The 21,451-nt window shown below is 38.0% G+C and overlaps 1 protein-coding gene across 2 annotated transcripts in view; it reads left to right on the forward strand.

The window, feature by feature from the left end:
• Positions 1–21,451, forward strand: part of mtm (myotubularin) — a 138,024-nt gene that overhangs the window by 39,417 nt on the left and 77,156 nt on the right. For both annotated transcript variants that reach the window (XM_067137365.2, XM_067137364.2), the window contains 2 exons: positions 9,389–9,541; positions 12,009–12,325. In XM_067137365.2, the coding sequence (XP_066993466.1) occupies positions 9,389–9,541; positions 12,009–12,325 (470 nt within the window). The remainder of the gene's footprint in view (positions 1–9,388; positions 9,542–12,008; positions 12,326–21,451) is intronic.

Consider the following 21,451-nt stretch of genomic DNA (forward strand, 5'->3'; position numbering starts at 1 on the left):
AGTTTTAACATATTTCGGTAGCCTATCATACACTTGCTCCATCTTTTCATAAAATATTTCTTTATCTTCTTCGGTTGCGTCCTCAGTGGGAGCATGCAGACTGATTAGCGAGATGTTAGAAAATTTCCTTCTCAGTCTTAAATGACATATTCTGGGGTTTACTTCACCATGAATCCTTTTCCTAGTCTATTTTCTTCTTTCCCACTGTTGATCAATATATAGTGTTGTAGTTCTACCAACTCTGTTTCCTTCCATCTTCTCTCCTGTAATGCTACTACATCCATTCTGTACTTCAACAGGTCTTTCTCTAATTTTCTGCTGGCACCAACTTGGAAGATACTTCTTACATTCCATGTTCTCCAATACCAAAATCTTTGCCGCTTAACATGCACAGGTCATCGTAGTTTTAAGACAGTCCGGCTCTCTCTGTGATTGTGTTTCTGAACAATATGCTTTTTTACGGTGTTGGAGGGTTAGCCCGACTCCCAAACCCCAACCTGGAGGACCAGGTTATCCCATTTAGTCTGAACCATCACCTTTAACCTATCCGGCTTGGGAGGCCCTACCGGTAGCTACACTACCACCGGTATAGCTCTCAGGATCATTTGACCACACAAACCCCACCACCGCGACAAGGTAAGGATACCAATTGGGGGGGGGTCTGATAGTACTAAAATCTCTAAATGGTTTTACATTTAAAACATTCTGCAGAGGCCAAAACAAATAGAACTTCGTTGATACAGTGGTAAAACTTACCAACCAGTCTGTCACAGCTTTGTAGGGGTGGCTAAAGTATGTTTGGTCTTGATGGAACACAACACCTTGTCTGTTTATATATTCTGGTGCAGTTTCTTCAAGTGGCTGCATCTGAATTGATTGTTTTGGTATAATTTTTCTCAGTGTTTACAATACACATTCGTTGTAGTATAGAGCTCTATGTTTGTGATAAACAAGACAATGAAAAGTCAAAAGTAGAGACCAGAATTTAAGCATTTAAATAATTTAAATCACTAATATGTTAGAATGGAAGTAACAAGTATCTCCTGACTCTTACATTGGCTCTGCAATGAGGTTTGCTTAATGGTAAGGATATGGCCTATTAGAATCCTTAAATAAAATTTATGCTAAAAATTCTGCTCTCTAGTCACAAGGGTATAAAAGAAGTAGCATATAAAATCAGTGATCATATTATAGAGCTACTGAAAGTGAATAGAAAGATAATGTCACTCAAGTAAAGTTGATTTAGAGAATGGCAGCTCAGTTTGTCAAGTATGACATTATGCATGCAGGTATAGGGAGAAGTGCACCGCTGCGCTCTGTGTGGCGAATATTGTAAGTTTTTTGTGTCGCCGTGCAGTCTGCTGTAGTCTCACCGCGGGTTGCAATGGCCGACTAAATAATAACAGTGGGTCTTCAGAATGTTTTATATGTTGGCTATCAGACTAATTCTTCCAATCTTGCAGAAAGTGGTCATATTTACAAGAACAGTTCGCAGGAAATAGCAATAGAATAATAATTGCTAATGTGCTAAGAGAAACGTAGAGGCAACGTGGAGATTTATGTATCAGTAGTGATGATAATAAGATTAATATTCATGTACACATTCGACAAAGCTGTCTTCAGAAAAAATGTTTTGGTCTATTTCTAATATGATATCATTTTAGCGAAAGTAAATGCTGCTAGAGTGGCAATAAATTGTTCCTGTGAATGCTCTCCAAGAGAGAAATGTAAACATATTTCAGTTGTTATTTATGCAATTCACTTAGAACTAATCAGTCCTGTGAATGTTTTGTTAAGTAGGAAGCCATACTTCCCATTGTCGATTCAGTTAAATGTAACTTAAAAAGCTTTTAAGTCTGTCGTACACACAAGTTCAATATAAATATTGCACTATAACATCCTTGTAAGAACAGCCGCACTATTGTTTAAGGATAGAATCTGATGATCTCTTAAGAATGAAACATGTCATTCTTTGTTTAATAGTGTGTACTTCTACTCCTTGTTCAATAGTGTGTTTTTTTACAGGTGTGTTATAGTGTAACATTTATACTGAACTTGTGTGTCCACGAACCTACTACGCTGGCGTATCAGGGGGAGAGGTGATACTCCCACGTGGCGCGTCCCAGGTGGCGGATAGGGGGGTCCTAACCAGCTTGCCGGCGGACTTGAGTGAAATAAAATAGCTCTCGCTGACCAAACACACAACCCCCTGTAGGTGGGAGATGCAGACGAAGAATACATCCACGGTATCCCCTGCCTGTCGTAAGAGGCGACTACAAGGGGCGACCAAGGGATGATCGAATTAGAACTATAAGACTACTTGTGGTAATTAGTACCACCATGCGGGGAACACCATGGGTCGCTTTTATTTGCGCGTAGTACCACTATGTTAGGTACAAAATAGGTTTGTGATTAGTAGGAACAGAGTGCGCTGTCGGCTTTTATAGTACCTGTGATTAGTACCACTATATGAGCGACACCGTGGTTCTCAATAATAATTATTAAATTAATGTCGTATTGTCCACCTTTTTCAATACTATATTATGCAATATTATTGAATTATATTATACTAAACTAGGGACTAGTTTTGGCCTTGGCTGGCCATCTTTAGCCTTAATGTAATACATCTAAGTACTAAACATATGTAAAAACACACAATTGACATGAAAACTAATGTACAAACACACAATTAACATTAAAATCTGGGATGAACTAAGTGTAAAATCTGAAAAATAAATTAGGTTCTAAATTCTTAGCATCTGGAGTATGATCCTCATCCAGACTCTTTCTTGTACTGATATTCATAGAATTTTTAGTTCCATCACTGCTAATAATTACAATTTCTGGTTCTGGCTTGGCTACGATTAGTACATACTATATGAGGAGCACCACGGGATAGTACGAGTCTCTGTTGTTAGTACAATTATATGATGAACACCATAGGTTTGCATTGCCTGTAAATGGCGCCGCAATTTGCAAAACACCATAGGTCTGTGTTACATGTGTGAATTTCATTACCTGTGAGTAGTACCATAAAGTGTGGAATACCGCAAGTCTACGCTACTTTTGATTAGTATCACGACATGACAAATACCATGGTTCTACTTTCCTAGCGATAATTACCATTATGGTGGGCCGATAACTTGGATTTTGGACCCCTTTAGACTACAAGCATCATTGATTCAGTATTGTTCTATAGAAGCAGTCCCTTGGTCAGTAATACTATTATTTTACATGAGATTCTGTGAATGTGAGGCATTGCATGTCGGATCCACTGATTGTTTTAAATTCATATCCATCCATTCATTCTTCATCCTCACGTTTTGAATTCTGGTCAGTAGAGGATTTTGGACTTTTAATTTGTCATTACATTTCATGTCATTTTGTACCATTAGGGGCCGATGACCTAGATGTTAGGCCCCTTTAAACAACAAGCATCATCACCATCATCGAACTTGTGTGTTTGACAGACTGAAAAGCTTTTAAGTTAAGAACCCAGTGAATGGTTTGCCCTAGCATTTCAAATGTGGGAAAAGAGAAATTTAAGAAGGGGAGCAGGTTAGAAGAACTTCTTACGATAAAAGGGCATAGGCTTGTCCTTGGACCAATTGAAATTCCTGATTTTGAAACCGCATGTGCATTATCAAAAAAAGCCTGAGGAGAAAAAGTCAAAATCACTCAAAGTTGCCAATGAATGGTTATACGTTATATTTATGTATGTATAGCCCCAATGATGAAATCCACGTCCGTAGTGTAATGCTTAGTGCTATTGGCTGCCATCCTTGGGTTCCCAGTATGATTCCCAACACTGCCAGAAATCTAAGATTGGCATTAGGGCTGTTATGTGGTTAAAACTGTATATGCAGCTCATTTCCACTCGGGCTGTGTCTGAAACGAGTTCCACCACCTCACAACAAGGACACGAATTTACATGTGATTACGCATTTGTAAAATAAGGTATTTATGTGAGCCATTGGTATTGTCTAATGTAGGCCTGTTTCTGTAATTTATTATATTTCTATATACTACTTTTTAAAATTAATTGTGTGTGGTCGTGACTGAATACTATAACATTTCACACGTTCTGAATTGAAATGTTATATATTATAAGACCTATTGTTATTGTTACTGTTATTGTTATTAACACTACGGTTATAGAGTACAATAGTGTATCTACTAGTGTGCTTTAAAAATGTTGGCCTGCTACAGCTTACTTCGCAAATATAGCATTGCTGTAATAATTTGTCTAATTGTTGACCTAGTTGTAAAAAAAATTAAATAAGTTTCGTAAAGAGTTATTTTGTATTAATTAAAATATTTAAACTGAGTTACTTCTTGCGATTTACTGCTAAGATCCACAGTCTTTTGAAACCAATTTTGCTAGATTGTGAAAGGAAGCTCTGTGTTACAGTATCTATTAATGCAGCCAACAGTAAGCACGTAGTTCTACCGGAATGTTATGACATTGAAAAATTATAATCTAAAGACAGCACTATAAAATGATTGAATAAATGCATGTAAACATTGCACGTACTCGAGCTCCTTAACGTCAATTGTTGATGAACATGCCTGTAAGTAGTTCTCGTAGTATCCACCCACAGCAGCACATTTCTATACGCACCGAGCCTATAGAATTAAGATATTAAAAGGTTAATTTTGTATGGTAAGTAGAAGTGCTCTGTGGTGATTTATGATAGTGTTGAGACAAACAAATAAACAAATAAATAAATAAATAAATAAATAAATAAATAAATAAATAAATAAATAAATAAATAAATAAATAAATAAATAAATAAATAAATAAATAAATAAATAACTGAATGAATGAATGAATACATACATATGTACAATATCTTCATTATCGACTGTTATGTCTTCCAGCATTCAGTCTGCAAGCCTCTGTGAATTTACAAACCAACGCCGCAAACCTCTATTTGTAACTAGTTCTGTGGCCTCGTTTAGTTTTATACCTATTATCTTTAAATCGTTAGAAACTGAATCTATCATCGTCTTGGTCTCCCTCTACTTCCCTTACCCTCCAAAACTGAGTCCATTATTCTCCTAGGCAACCTTATCCTCCACCATTCACCACACATGACCCCACAGCCTACAGCTTCATCAATCGAGTTTGTCCCTAACTTAACCTTTATGTCCTCATTCAGAGTACTCTCCTGCCATTGTTCCCACCTGCTTGTACCAGCAGTCATTCTCACTGCTTGCATGTTTGTTACTTCTAACTTATGAATACCCTGAGTTCAACTAGCTTTCACTCCCGTAAAGCAAAGTTTGTTTGAAAACAGACCAATGTAAAGATAATTTCATCTGGGACTTCCTTCTTACAGAATACTGTTGATGCAATTGTTATCTCACTGCATTAGCTTTGCTGCACCTTGATTCTACTTCACTTACTACATTTCCATCCTGTGAAAGTACATATCCAACATACTTGAAATTATCTACTTGTTCCAGCTTTGTATTCCCAACCGACATTCACTTCTGTTAGGTTTCTTAGCTACTGACATCACTTTAGTCTTAGAAAGGCTAATTTTCATATCACACTCATTGCACCTATTTTCACGTTCTGAGATATTAGACTGCAGGCTTTCAGCACAATCTGCTATTAAGTCCAAGTCATCGGCATAGGCCGAACTACTTACTATATAGGGTGTACCAAAACTCGACGGCAAAAATTTAGGAATGGATTCCTCACATAGAGAGAAGAAAAAGTTTATGACAACATGGGTCCAGAGACTTATACTTACAGATTTATTCAAACTTTTGTACATTTACACCGTATGTCTGTAACGGCAGCTGAAACACTTTGAGCATGTATCAGAGGAAATGTTCAAAGTGACGACCTTCAGCTTGAATACAAGTCTCTTTTGCACGCGATCAAAAATGCCTGGTGTAGTGCGTACTACCTGAGACGTCACAATGCGCTCACATAAAGTTGCTTCACCAGGAACAGGAGTCGCATACACGAGAGACTTAACGTGCCCTCACAGGTAAAAGTCCAGGGGATTCAAGTCAGGAAAGCGTGGTGGTGGGTAAGCAATCGGTCCTCCTCAACCTATCCAGCACTCAGGAAAATGGGTGTTCAGGTACCTGCGGGCAGCCGTCTGAAATGTGTGGAGCACTATCTTGTATGAAAAACATTTAATCAATATATGAAAAATGTTTCCACTTAATCGATACCTTTCTTTTTATTTAGCCTTTGGCTATTTATAAAAACATTAATTATATCAGGACATGTTTCGATCGCTTTGCGATCATCATCAGCTGCGTATATAGAAGCTTTTATCTAAGCATGTCCTGATATAATTAATGTTTTTATAAGTAGCCAAAGGCTAAATAAAAAGAAAGGTATTGATCAGGTGGAAACATTTTTCATATATTGATTAGATTACATTATCGATACGGCAATGAAGTGGATAGTTTGTAAAATGAAAAACATTTGTTGACGGGATGCAAGTTGCATGTCTTCCAAGTAATCAGGCAATGCACTACGCAAGAAATTCGTGTAGTAAGACTATTCGGAAGAACGTAGGGTCCCAACAAGGAATCGCCAACAATGCCTGCCCAGATGTTAATGGCGAACCTATGTTGATGATTACAAGTCGTCCATTTCATGACCGTATCGATGAGTATAATCAAGAAGTTAATATAAAGAACGACCTAATCGATTAACTTCTTGACTATGTTGATGAGGCGATTAGATGATTGCATGAGGACATGTAAATTATTACTAAAATTAATTTGTCACAGAGTTTGAATAAATCTGTAAGTATACGTTTCCGGACCCATGTTGTCATAACCTCTCTTTCTTCTCTCTATGTGAGGAATCCATTCCTAAATTTTTGCCGTTGAGTTTTGGTACACCCTGTATTTTCCTCTAACTGAATCCTGGCACTTAATACCTTTCAGTAGATGATCCATGTAAACCATGAACGACAAAGGTGAAAGATTACAGCCTTGTCTAACCCCTGTAAGTACCTTGAACAAAAAAACTCATTTTACTAATCAATTCTCACTGCAGCCCAAATGTCAGCAGAAATGCTTTTGATTGCTTTTAATAATCTACCCTTAATCCCCCAGTATGGCTAACATCTTTTCCCTTGGTACTCTGTCATATGCCTTCTCTAGATCTACATAAACATTACTGTCAATTCCTCTCATAGCCTTTTTCAGTTACCTGGCACATGCTCAGAAACTGATCCAGACAGCCTCTCTGTGATCTGAAACAACACTGGTTTTTGTCCAACTTACTCTCAACCACTGATCACACCCTCCCTTCCAAGATGCCGGTGAACATCTTGCCTAGTATACAGATAATAGCAATACTTCGATAGTTGCTGCAATCCTTCCTGTTCCCTTGCTTATAGATAGGTGCAATTACTGCTTTCATCTGCTCAGAAGGTACCTTACTAACATTCCATTCTTATCTTATTACTCTCTGAAACTATTTCATCCCTGCCTTCCCACTTAAGGTATAATTTCATATACTCCTGCTGCTTTATGCCAATGGAGTGTATTTACCATCCTTCCACTACATCAAGCATAATTTCACCATCATTGTCCTGCTCCCCAGAACTCGGTTGTTCACGACCTCACCCGAAAGATTTCCTTTTACGTTGAGATTTTCAGAATATTCCTTCCACCTGTCCAGTGATTCCCTGGGATCTATTATGAGTTACCTAAAACACTTTTCATTTCCTTTTTTCACTTCCTTTTCTTAGGTTCATTGTTACTGTCCAGAAAGGTTTCCTTGCTGTTTGATCTAGCCTTTCCAGGTTATTACCGAAATCTTCCCATGACTTCTTCTTGGATTCAACAACTATTCGTTTCGCTCTGTTTCTTTCATCTACTTCCGTTCTCTGTATGCATCAGTCCTTGTTTTGGAGCTATGTCCGATACACCTTCTTTTTACGTTTACAAGCCGCTCTTGCGTCATCATTCCACCAAGATGTTTGCTTTTTTCCCATCTTCACACACAGTTGTTTCTAGACATTCCCTTGCTGGCTACAGCATCCGTGTATGCTTTCTAAATCCTGAACCTGCTTACTGTCTGTTGTTTGGAACTTTTCACTAATCATATCCATGTACTTCTGTCTAATTTCCTCGTCCTGGAGATTTTTTGCCCTTATTCCTCTGCAAACGGATTTCACTTTCTGTATCCTAGACCTAGAGATAGTTCACTGTAGGTCCGATAGTGGTCCGTATTGTCGAAAATCCCCTGGAAAACCCGCATGTTCATAACAGATTTCCTGAACTCTAGGTCAGTTATGTTACAGTTTATTGTGGATCTGGTGCCCTTACCCTCTCGTGTAGCAGTAAATAGCCTCATACTTGAAGAATGTATTCATAAATTGCTAATCCCATACTAGCACAGAAGTCCAGTAAATACTTCCCATTTCTGTTAGCTTCCATATTTTTCCCACATTTACCCATCACCTTCCCATATCCTTCAGTTCTATTTCCAACTCTTGCATTGAAATCACCCATTAGCACTATCCTATCTTTTTTTTTACAATTGGCTGCATGTTGCACTGACACAGATAGGTCTAATTGCGACTATAGGATAGGAAAGGCCTAGGAATGGGAAGGAAGCGGCTGTGGCCTTAATTAAGGTACAGCCCCAGCATTTGCCTTTTATGAAAATGGGAAATCACAGAAAACCATCTTCAGGGCTGCCAACAGTGGGATTCGAACCCATGGCCACCTCGCCCAGTATCCTTGTTGTTGACCCTGACTACACTGTCACTCATTGCTTCATAAAACTTGTCAATTTCCTCATGGTTAGTACACTGAGACAATTCTCGTCCTAATTCCACCAACTGCCAAATTGACCTGCATCATTCATCTAACAGAAACTACGATGCGTGCAATAATATAATAATGAACAGTCCTACCCCACACTCTGCCCTCTCTTTTTAACACCCGTCAAGAACATTTTATACGATGCGTGCAATAATATAATAATGAACAGTCCTACCCCACACTCTGCCCTCTCTTTTTAACACCCGTCAAGAACATTTTATAATCTCCTGTCTCTTCCTTGTTATCTCCCCTTAACCGAATATCATTAACTCGTAATACATCCACGTGCATCCTCATAAAAATATATTTTTAAGGTTTCAGGAAATGCATCACTGTGTTTGTCACTCAAGAGGAAAATCCAAAGCAAACAAACTTGAGAGTTTTACACAACCATTAATCTTAACATATGATGTATGGGACCTACAGTCTTACAGGGAGTCTGGACCACTGGCAAGAAGCCAGAGATCACTCCATTGGAAAATCCTATATTTGTGCTTGTGTAATAATTTTTTTGTATTTTAATCATCTTGCTCTCAAATTGTTAGACATTGTGAAATCCTTTGTGTTTCAGGAAAATCATTCAAGACGCAATGTGTTTGAAAAACTTCATCAGTATGCATTTCCTTTATCTCGAAAGTTACCATTGTTTGCTTTTGAATATTCAGAGACATTTCCTGAAAATGGCTGGACAGTGCTTGAGCCTATTGCTGAGTTGAAGAGAATGGTGAGTAAATTATGTAATTTCTTAAGTATATTCTGCACCCATAATTGAACTATTTTGCTTTCAATCTTTAAGGGCTTAGAAGAGAAGATTAAATTATTGTTATAACTGGTCAGATAGAGTGATGAAGTTGAGGACATTGCTTACCTTCAAAATTAGTATTTGAGTATTATTTAAAGAATGAACTACTCTTGTTGAATTGTGGATCTCATTAAAACTTATGATCATTATAGTTATCTAACTGGAGTTCCTAGTGGAATAATAGTCCTTACATTTGCAATGTGGCACAAAATGGATATGAAGTCCATCAGAAAATTAACCTTACCATACCATACTGTAGGAATGTATATTTTCTTGAAGTATTTACGCACTCCTAAAGTATAATGCATTTAAGGTTCATTTTCCTTTACACAATAGCACTGGAAAATGAACACAACAAATGTTGTTCTGATGAACTACATATCCGTGTGTGCATAGGAGGCGTGACCAGTCTTAAGGAGGATAATGGATAGGAACAGCATTGTGGAATATGAGATTGCTCACATAGCAACGATATTCTGCTTGAAACATATATATTGCTTGGATATGATTGAGATAGGTTTTAGTTTAGTTTGTATTAACTGTATGGAATTATTTGATGGTCTCGCTTTCTTTTCTGTTCATTTTGGGCTATATTTCATATACTGTATCTTTAGTGATGATGATAGAGAATGTGAGCCAGAGAGGAGTCATATTTACTCTACCCTGGCTGCATCTGAATTAGAAGAAATGAATGAAATGCTAGGTTTTAAGCAGTTTGTAGGATGATGCTCATTGTAATAGAAAGGCAGCTGTAAAGTCTATAAAGAGATATGCTATGTGGCCAAAGTTTGTGGACACTCCTTGCTGTTTGTTCCAAAGACATCAGCCATGTAATTAATAGCATGTAGGACCTTCTTTCACTGTTGTAGTGTCTAATCCTCATGTTAGGCATTTCACTTAGTTCCAATACAATGAAGGTGGAATTTTTCTCTATTCTTCCTGAAATATGGTGAATAGTTGTCGCCAGGTTGTTATGCAGATTGATCTGACAATCAATGCTCTAGTTCATCCTAAAGATGTTTGATAGGGTTCAGGTCAGGGCTTTGAGCAGTCCAGTCCAGTGCATCCACCTGATTTTCTTGGAACCACAGTGCAATGGTCCTTGCTTTGTGGACAGGAGCATTATTATGCTGATACAGAAAAGGTCTTATTCAAAACTGTGTGGGAAGCATGCTGTTGTCTAAAATGTTTTCATAAACACCTGCGTTCATTGTGCCAACCAGAACGAATGGTTTGAGCCCAAACCAGGAAAAACAGCCCCTGATCATCACACCACCTCCACTGAATTTCATTTTCACAATAACACACTCGGGTAGATACCATTCGCGGGGCATCTGCCAGTTCCACACACACCCATCTGAATGCCACAGCCTATACCGTACTGTGACCATATAAAACCTTTCACTGCTTCACAGGGCAATGACGGTATCGTTTGCACCATTCTGAGCGATGTTGCAAATACATTCATGTGATCAATGGCATCTGGGCAGTTGCACGACCCTGTAACCAAGTCCTGTTGCACGTCGATGGATCATTCTGTCTCTGGCCTTAGTCCCCAACCTGCAGTGGAAATCCTGTGCATAGTCGACAATGTCTGACAATTGGTCTGTACAGTACGTTTTAGAGTTCGGCCGTCACTTTAAGTTAATTTCTTAGGCCTACCAGAGTGATGATTGGGTTTTGTGCTTCCGTGACATTTCCACTTCACATTTTGCTATTGATGGACCTGTGCACGTGTAACTTCCATGAAATCTCTGACGGAATTCCCGAACTTGTGAGTCCCTACAATAATACCTGTTCAAACTTGTTCGATTCCCTGTGTTAACTCATTCTAATAGAAAACATTTCTATGAAGTTGAGGCATTATGCCTGCACTTATATACCCCCAGATGCATAGAGGGACGTCATACAGAGTATGTTCAGTGAGTGTCTGGGGACTTATTAAAGATAGGTTCAAGATAAAATGCAGGTCAGTGTAGGTAGAGGAAACAGCTGAAAGGAAAGGCAAGGACAAATATGAAAACACCTTAGGACAAACTCCTCAGCATCACCCTCTCCTGATAGGTACACTCTCCATCAATCCCATTTGTAGATCTATTTCTGCTCAGCTCCATTTCTTTATGCCTTGCAGCTAGAGAGATCTACACTTAGAAGAATTGAAAGTGATGAGCAGAGAGCCTGTTTATGAAGACACCATTATGTGAGGATATGCAGTTTGTCTTTTTTTTTTCCGAGGGGAAAGTCATACATCTTTCTCTTTTGTCTTCTTTTATGTGTACTATCATGTCATGTTGATCTTCATGTGTGTTCCTAGCCTCTTGTCTTTGATGTCTATAATTACTTAGTACACCATATTTTAATATTTAATGAATATTGTTTCCTTTTTTAGTGTGTTCCAAATGATATGTGGAAGATCTCGAAGTTGAATGAAAATTATGAGGTTTGTGACAGCTACCCTGCAGTGTGGGCCGTGCCTGCTCAGGCAACAGATGAAGACTTACGGGCAGTGGCTGCATTTCGTAGTCGTGGGCGCATTCCTGTTCTGTCTTGGATCCATCCTGAAAGTCAGGCTACTATCACTCGCTGTTCTCAGCCTTTGGTGGGTGTAAGCGGCAAGCGCAGTCGGGAAGACGAGCGGTACATTCAGCTGATAATGGATGCCAATGCTCAGTCACACAAACTGTTCATAATGGATGCACGGCCAAGGTCTGTACATTATTCCTCTAGCTTAGAAACTACTTCTTCACTGATCGGGTAAAAACTCTAGCAAGAGTGAAAAATTTGTGTAATGGAAATTAATGGAGACTAGCCACTTCACGCGTATGTCATTACATATGAGAATAATCATTAACCACTCAAATGACTGATCTTCTGACTATGAATGAGGAAATCATATGGGGCATTGTCTATCATTATTGTAATCTTTTAACCGAGCAAGTTTCTGCGTGGTTTGGGTCATGCAGTTTCAGCTTGCATTCGGGAGATAGTGGGTTTGAACCTCACTGTTGGTAGCCTTGAACAATATGTTTCATATTCAGTTCTGTATTGACTTCGACTATACAAATACAAAGAATGCAATAGTCCACCTTTTCAGTACAATGTATATTCATTTAAATAAATCACAGAATATAAACTAGCAATAGACGTTTCGTCCTAAGTATTGGACATCTTCAGCTACTTGTTGTGTGAAAATGAATACAAAATTTAATTAATCTTAATATAATTGATAAAGGGAAAAACATTTAATGCTCTTTATGTTAAATACCATGCAAAATGACCCATTAAGTTAATGTTACTAAGTGGAATTTATAATTCACAGTGTTCTTCAATAGATTAAAATATTTAGATGATTAGATTTTTTCGACATTAGGTACTTAAATGTGCGGGAATCATTATTTTTATCCTATGTGATAAATATTATTGTAAAGTCTTCATAAAGAACTCATCAAAATCACTGATATGGCACTGATTCTTGATGAATTTGATCATTGTTCAAATTAAAATGTTCGTGCAGTTCTTATTAAAATTTCATTTCATTAAAATTTTGTTTTTGATAAGTTCTTTATTAAGACTTTACAGTAATATTTAGCACATAGGGCTTTTAATATTGATTCCTACACATTTATGTACCTAACATCGAAAAAAATGTTTAATGTTCACCTAGATATTTTAATCTATCAGAGAACACTGTGTGTTATAAATTCTACATAGTGACATTAACTTGATGGGTCATTTTGTTTGATATTTAACACAGAGTGCATTAATTTTTTTCCCCTTGCAATCAAGATTAATTAAATTATGTATTAATCTTTACTCAACAAGTAGCTGAAGATGTCCAATATTTTGGATGAAATGTACTACTAGTTTATATCCTGTGATTTATTTCACTGAATATACATTGTATTGAAAAGGTGGACTATTGCATTCTTTGTATTTGTACAGTTGACGTCAATACAGAACTGAATATGAAACTTATTTTATGTAAAAATGTATCAGTTGACCAGGCAGTCCTGAAGGTGGTTTTCTGTGGTTTACCATTTCCACACCAGGGAAATGCTGGGGCTGTATTTTAATTAAGGTCATGGTCTCTACTTTCCCAATCCTAGCCCTTTCCTCACCTTCCATTGCTGAAAACTTTAAATGTGTTAGTGATGCATTAATCTACTGGGAAAAGAAATGTAAATCAGGAAATCTAGCATTTCTTTGTGGAAGAAATTATATATTCCTCTGCAGGACAATTGACAAATTCGTGATTGCAATGAAAAACATAGTTGTTTCTTACAGTAGTCTACGAGGTACATGCTTAACAAGATACATGTTCGATGTGGCATCAAAAAGTTCAAACTGTGTGAAAGCAAAGCTGGATGTGTGTCGCATACTGAGCTGTATGAAGACAAGTACTTTTTTTTTGCCTCAGTGACACAGATGGCATGGTACAAAAACTAGTTACAGAAATTATAGTTTAACTTGTACAATAAGGGGTACCATTTGTTTACTGGCAATTTGTATACAAAGTGTTGGTTGGCAGAGGTTCTCCATCAGAAAGGCGTCATGCTCAAAGGAACAGCCCGAGCAAATTCTGAGGGCCTTCACGAAGAGCTCATGAAATCAAAACTGCAAGCTGGTGATGTGCTCTTTTATAGATAGCGGGATGTGTTAGCTTGTGGATTCAAAGGAAAAAAATCCAGGAAGCCTACTATAGCCTCGCCACAGCATACCATACTGAAACTGTGTTGATGAAGGCAAAGAATGGCAAGGAGACTTCCAAACCATTGCAAATGCATGGATGGAGTAGACCTGAAGGACCAGAAGGTGCATCATGTTGCTGCAAAACATGCTACAAGGAGGTACTGGAGAAAATTCCTTCAAAATTTGCTTGACATGACAATATTAAATTTGTACATTGTCTACCACGACAATGCAGATATGAGATTTATCTCTTGTGGTAATCCAGATATTGTCCTCCATCGCTGTCCCTTAAGCTGCACCGGCAGCCTTTAGGTCATGTATGGTTGGTGAGGGCTCTATCCGATAAAACTAACATGAAGGGAAAGGGGCGGGAACAGCTAAAACTACAACGAATGAGAAGCAAATAACAAATCTGGTAAGAGTGGGTTTATTGGACCCTGTCAGGCTGCTAACTTTCTGCTATCCTATCCGACCTCCCGTTTTCAACTTTTGTTCTTTTCTGACTGACGGTATTAAGTTGCGAGGCCTAGGGTGTCCATTTTCATGCCCTTCGTAATCCTTGTCTTCCTTTGGCCGATACCTTCATATTTTGAGTGTTGGATTTCTTCTGTTTTTTCTCTCTGATTAGTTATGATGGTTGCCTAGGTGTATTTCCTTCTTAAAACAATCAGCACCACCACCACCACTAACACCACTACCCCTTTGTAGATACTTAAAAAAATGGCATAATTAAGTTGCACAGGGTCGAACCCCTGGCCCAAAACACTACTGTACTGTTCATTTTTATGAGTTCTCCTTTGTTACGTGAGTGAGAAAGCACCCCCTGAAATGATTGCAAAGGCGATATTTGATTACATGAGACCATTATGTAGGCTTTCTGTGTTACTGAAAAATCACTAACGACACTGGAATTAAAGTGAATGCAAACAAAACCTGAACTGAGTAGGAAAAACTTTCCTAAATACGTACCTAATTCCGTTCAAAAGACACAACATGAAACTATAAACGACACTCCGTCACCTATCGACACAACTGGTTCCAGGGAGTGGGAACACGTGACTTGGTCACTTACATTTGGAGCAGCTGAATTTCTGTAGCTATCTATTGCTTCTATAATTTGATAGGGCATATTCGACTCATGCAAATCAAAATCACAGCAAGGATCTTTTTAACAAAATTAAAATAATCACTCGAGAATTCAAGCCATATTCCTGGAATATACAGAACTCACAGGGTGATGAGGTTGTGGATATAGAGAATGTTCTGGAAACATGAAGATTGTACTGCCAGGATCTGTACAGTGAACAATGTAATGCACAAGACCAAATGAAGATGGACAAACAGTCAGATCCTGAACCTAACATCCTCCGAGATGAAGTAGAAATGGCTTTGAAAATGCTGAGAACTGGAAAAGCGTGTGGACCTGATGGAATAAGTGCAGAAGTCTTGAGAGCTACAAACGATGTTGGAATTGAAATGCTGTTGAAAATCTGTCAAGCAATATGGAATTATAGAAGATGGCCCGAGGAATGGGTACAGTCAATCTTTGTCCCAATCCACAAGAAAGGATCGAAAAAAAATGTGAAAATTATCGCTTAATTGCTTTGATTTCACATGCCAGTAAAGTTATGCTTCATATCCTGCACAAGAGACTCCGGGCATTCCTAGAGTATCAAATTCCTGAAGTCCAGACTGGATTCATGAAAGGATTAGGCACTCGAGAACAGATCTTAAGCCTAAGACAAATCATAAAAAAGGCTAGAGAATTCAATGTTCTGGTATACCTGTGTTTTATTGATTACCAAAAGGGCTTCGATGCTGTCAAATGTAACCATCTTTGGAAAATTTTGGATGACATGGGTTTGCCACTCCATTTGATTGATCTCCTCAAGTCCTTGTATAAGGAAAATACAGCCACTGATTCAAAACAAACAGTCTCAGCAGTTTCGTACAAGGGCTGGAGTTCGCCAGGGATGTACCCTGTCACAGTTACATTTCAATCTCTATGGTGAATATGCAATGAGAACTACATTAGATGGCTGGGACAAAGGGTTTTCCATTGGGGGATGCAAGATCAACAACTTGAGATTTGCTGATGACACCACCTTGATAGCATCATCTGAAGAGGAGTTGACAGAGCTGATCAAGAGAGTCGAGGAAGCAAGCCTAGAAATTGGATTACGCCTAAATTGACAGAAAACCAAAGTCATGATTGTTGATCGTAAGAACAATAACAGTCCACATATCAAACAGATTGGAGGGTGTGAAGTTGTACATCGGTATGTATATCTAGGCTCCTTACTATCCAATTCTGGTGGTTCCAAAGATGAAATAAAGCGAAGAATTGAAATAGCAAAGGTAGCGATGATCCGTCTGCGGAAGATCTGGAAAGATAATATCACCATCAATACAAAAAAAGAAGCTCGTTGAATCTCTAGTCTTCTCAGTCTTCTTGTATGGCGCAGAGATGTGGACCATCCTCAAACGTGATCGTGAACGGATAGAAAGTTTTGAACTGTGGTGCTGGAGGAAAATATTAAGGATATCTTGGACAGCTCATCGCACGAACACATCAATCCTGAATCATCTTCAGATAAAAGTTGGTCTATCGTGTAAGGTCTCTCAGCGGATTGTGCGCTGCTTTGGACATATAATGCGCCGACATGGTAGTCTTCAAAAGCTGATTGTTGAGGGCAAAGTCCAGGGAACCAGACAACGAGGACGAGTACCAACGCGATGGATTGACATGGTGAACGGCCCCTACAGTGTTCTCTCAGAGCAACCACATTGAAAGCTTTAGATAGGGAAGAATGGCGGAGTATGGTTCATCGGCTAGAGGGCCATGAGGTCAAACGAAGAAGAAGATTCGACTCATCCTCACATTTAGGCCCTTCGTTCCCCAGTGCAACGCAATGCTACCAAACTTAACCCCAACTTGTTTTGAATGGTTGTATGTGTTGCATGTTCTTCGTCCATTGATGCAACTCTCCTGTGATGGTCAACACTTTGTCAGTCTGCTCCATAATGTCAAGCCGTACGGTATATAATCAGAATGTTGTCATTGCATAGTGGTACTTGAGGAAGCTTCAAAGTAGGCGGGACCTTTTGGTTCATTCTTTCATTCGTGAAAAGGCGATCATGTTCAGCTTGTGCATTAGCCGGCTACGGCTAGGGAGAAACTTTTAACCTGCGAGGGGTCGCATGCCAAGTGTAACGTCAGGAGTCGCGTATGGTCGCTTCGACCGGAAATCAAGAAGACACCAAACGCTTAATTAATATGCTACTTATTGTTACAATTATATAAGATAATACTATTTAAACACAGATAAACTTTTTTTAACATAATAATTTTAATAATGAGATTGGCTTTTGCTGATGAAATTGAAAATAAAAATTCAAGTTCTGTTTATGGAAAATACTTTTAAAATGATGTTTAATTTCATTTAACACACATCTAGACAATGTTCCTTCTCCCTCTACTCAACAATGAATGATAACAGTGCACTTTCTGCATTATAAATAAGTCTATGCCATGAATCGCGAATGATTGAATACAATGGAGATAGGTAATGTGAGGAGTCGGCGTGCGAACGAAACGACCGGATAGCCAGCTTGTCACTCACTGAAGGAATGGAGAGGGATAACAGTGGTGTGGCAGAAGTATAGACGAGTCTGTTGATAGGTACTGAGGGGTAGGAAAATAATAAACAGTGTTTGCAGAAGGATTGATTGAAATAAACAGAAATGGTTGAAACGAACGCATGCGATCCCTTGCGGGTTAATGTTGAATGCGTGAGCTTTGACTTACCCAGTTCATTTGATACTTTAGCATATGAAAGATAGATAGGAATGTACAGTCCTACCATCATCCACAAATTCACTGGCAGTTGGGATCTGCCTTTATTACTCTAATTGCCTCTAGCCGGTCTGATTGGCTCAGATGGTTGAGGCGCTGGCCTTCTGACCTCAACTTGGCAGGTTCGATCCTGGCTTAGTCTGGTGGTATTTGAAGGGGCTCAAATACACCAGCTTCATGTCAGTAGATTTCCTAGCATGCTAAATTCCTGCAGGACAAAATTATGGCACTTCGGCGTCTCCAAAAACCGTCCAAAGTAGTTAGTGGGACATAAAAATGAATAACATTATTATTATTATTATTATTATTATTATTATTATTATTATTATTATTATTATTATTATTATTGCCTCATATAATAAATTAGCTAGAAACTATGTCACAGATCTGCTTTGTTTCTGATGTAAGCGACTTTAGCAAATTGAAAAATTGTGGTATGTTTTTGTATACAGAAGTGATAAATTGTATTAAATTTATCAATAAACTATGGTCGGAAGATGCATCTTCTTTAACTTTCGCTATATTTATCGATAGGGCCACTAATACCATAGATATTTGAGAAGTAAGTTTTAGGACTTCCCCATAACTACCACTTCACTGATACACAAGTACCAATCTTTTTGAATTCTGAGCAATGTACAGACAAAACTCTTATTTTATATAAATATACTGTATAGATATGCTATAGAATTAAACACCCAATAGCAGAAGGATATTAAACACTTGTACTTACAATTTAATGTATGTAAGATACTTACCAATCTAAGAATCAAAGAATTATGTAAGCATGTCATCGATATCTTTATTTGCCTTTGGCAATTTTATAAAATAATTTATAAAACATGTTTCAACTGCTTTGCAGTCATCAGCTACATTCATTTATGCTTAGGTATAAAGAGAGATATTGACTTTGATGAGGAACAATTACAGTGGTGAGAGGTGGGGATGAATGCTTAAAATGTGTAATTAAAAACTTATCCTGGACTAAAATACTATTAAAACATTTGTTCAGCTTTCAGTTAAAAAGATAAAAACAACTTTTTAAGTCTCTTTTTTCGTGCTTCTGCTTGGAAGCGTATTTGAAAAAACACTAGTTACCTTGTTACAGACTTATTACTTAAGATGTAATTAATGTGTAATTAAAACTTAACCTAAAATACTATTAAAACATTTGTTCAGCTTCCAATTGAGGAGATAAATTTTTAAGTCTCTTTCATGCTTCTGCTCGAAAGCTTGCTTGAAGAAACACTGGTTAACTTACTATAATTTTATTACTGAAGGTAGATTCCTTATTGTCCAAATTTAAATGCTCTTGCAACTCAATGTTGGGACGTGCTTAGATTTCACTTGTCCATGAACTAGACAATTGGGCAGTTTGTAATACGATCTGCAACCAATAGAAAATAGGAAAAATAAAATAATTAAAACTTTTTTCCTGAAAGTATTGGCATTTAGAATTATTTTTTAGGAAAAGAGGGGGGTTATTATGGATAGTCCTAACTTACCCCTGTCTGTGGATTTCCATCTTTACTTCCTGCTGTCTTGGGTGTGGGACTGTGCCCGTGTTCTCTGTCCTCTATCTGGTATAGTAGCGGTGTGTTGTAGCCTGCTTGCTTGCATGGTTCAGCGGGGAGGTGGGGGAACAAGGGCGTGTCGATCTTGATGTCAGCTGTTGTTGTTTCTCGGAAGGAGGGAGGTGCTAACTATGACTTAGAAACGTTGTACTTGTTCGTGATTTGCAAAACTAGTTTGCTTGCTTTTTAATAATTCCATATATCTTAGTATGTGTTCATATAGAGGGTTTCTTTGGTCGTTCATATTGTTTAAATTCTGATTCATTCTTATTTGTTAACTTATCAAGAAGAATATAAATGTTTTCTAAATTATTCATAAGTATTCCCTTGTTTATCCTATTAATAATTTCAAGGTGGTTAAATGATTCTTTGATTCTTAGATTGTCATATCGATATGGACATGAAGTGGATAGTTTGAAATACTTAACACTCTTATCAACTTCTTTGGCTACAGCTTCCCATACCTTTTTGAGCGTTCTTGTTTGAGTATTCTGACAAACTACAGTTGAATAAACAAGGGTGCTTTTCCACTGCTTCTAAGAGTTGTATGTACAACTCCTGATCACTATCTTACATAACAAAATTGAATTATACGAGTGGTGAATTATGAAAGATAGCAGGAGCGACTGACTCGAGTCAAGCCATGCAACTGACAGGCCAGTCGTTTGTGAGTTGGTTGTTCATGAGTTGATTGGCGAGTGCAGGGCAGTCGCGCAGGTGAACGAGAACTGCGCATTTAACAGGGCTTCGACAGTGAAACAACTACTGTCCAATGCTCATGTGACTTTTTTTGAGTTGGATCTTAGTTGCGTTGCACCGGTGTACGAAGGGCCTTTATCTTGGCTAGAAATTTCTTAAATGAATTCTGCTTGCTGTCCTGTTAACGATATTGCTGTTTGTTCTCAGAACTAAAACTCCGCTTGTCTGGGCTTTATAGCATTGGGAAGGCATCTCCCTCCTGCTCGCCTGACCCCAAATGGGCCACCGGGTTGCCGTAAACCTCCCTCGCTTAGCCATTCACATAGCCTTCACGGTACTCCTTCTGTTCCTTCATAATTATTGCTTCCTTAATTAACTCTCTTTTAACTCTTGGAATCTTTCACTCTCATTAATATTCTATTCAGTAGGATTAGAGTAAAACAGAATGTCGAAATTGACAAGGAAGCAGCCAAATGGCATCAAATTAAAATTCTTGCACCCAGTAGTTGAGGCCATCCATTTTTTATTTTATTAATATTCTCATTTAATTCTCTCTAACTCTGATTATTCATGACGGTCTTTCGTATTCCATGTGATCCCAATATTTTCCTCATACTTCGTCATAATCCACAGCTGTGAGTTTGTATTTCCAAACTCACACATTCTACCTTCCACAAAGTTAAACACATCTGATACCTTCACAATACTCTGTCACTAATGTGGCTTAAATATTCTGAGGATATTTTCACCTGGGGAAAATTTACCTGATTTCACAAATGTACCTAATATTGGTGGGCATGGCTGTAAATCCCAATGGTTGTTCTGCACACAAATTAAACTCTACACTGACTACTTTAATTTAAGTCATGAACATGCAAAATCTACGTTAACCCTGTAAGTGCCAATGCTATATTCTGTAGTGCCAGGCTTTAATGCTGAAAATTTAGTGGTTTAGAAATTATTTTTAAAAATTTATAAACATTATCAGAAACCAACAGTATATGCACCATTTTG

Source organism: Anabrus simplex, chromosome 1 (genome assembly GCF_040414725.1).
Source record: "Anabrus simplex isolate iqAnaSimp1 chromosome 1, ASM4041472v1, whole genome shotgun sequence".
In the NCBI taxonomy this organism is placed as follows: domain Eukaryota; kingdom Metazoa; phylum Arthropoda; class Insecta; order Orthoptera; family Tettigoniidae; genus Anabrus; species Anabrus simplex.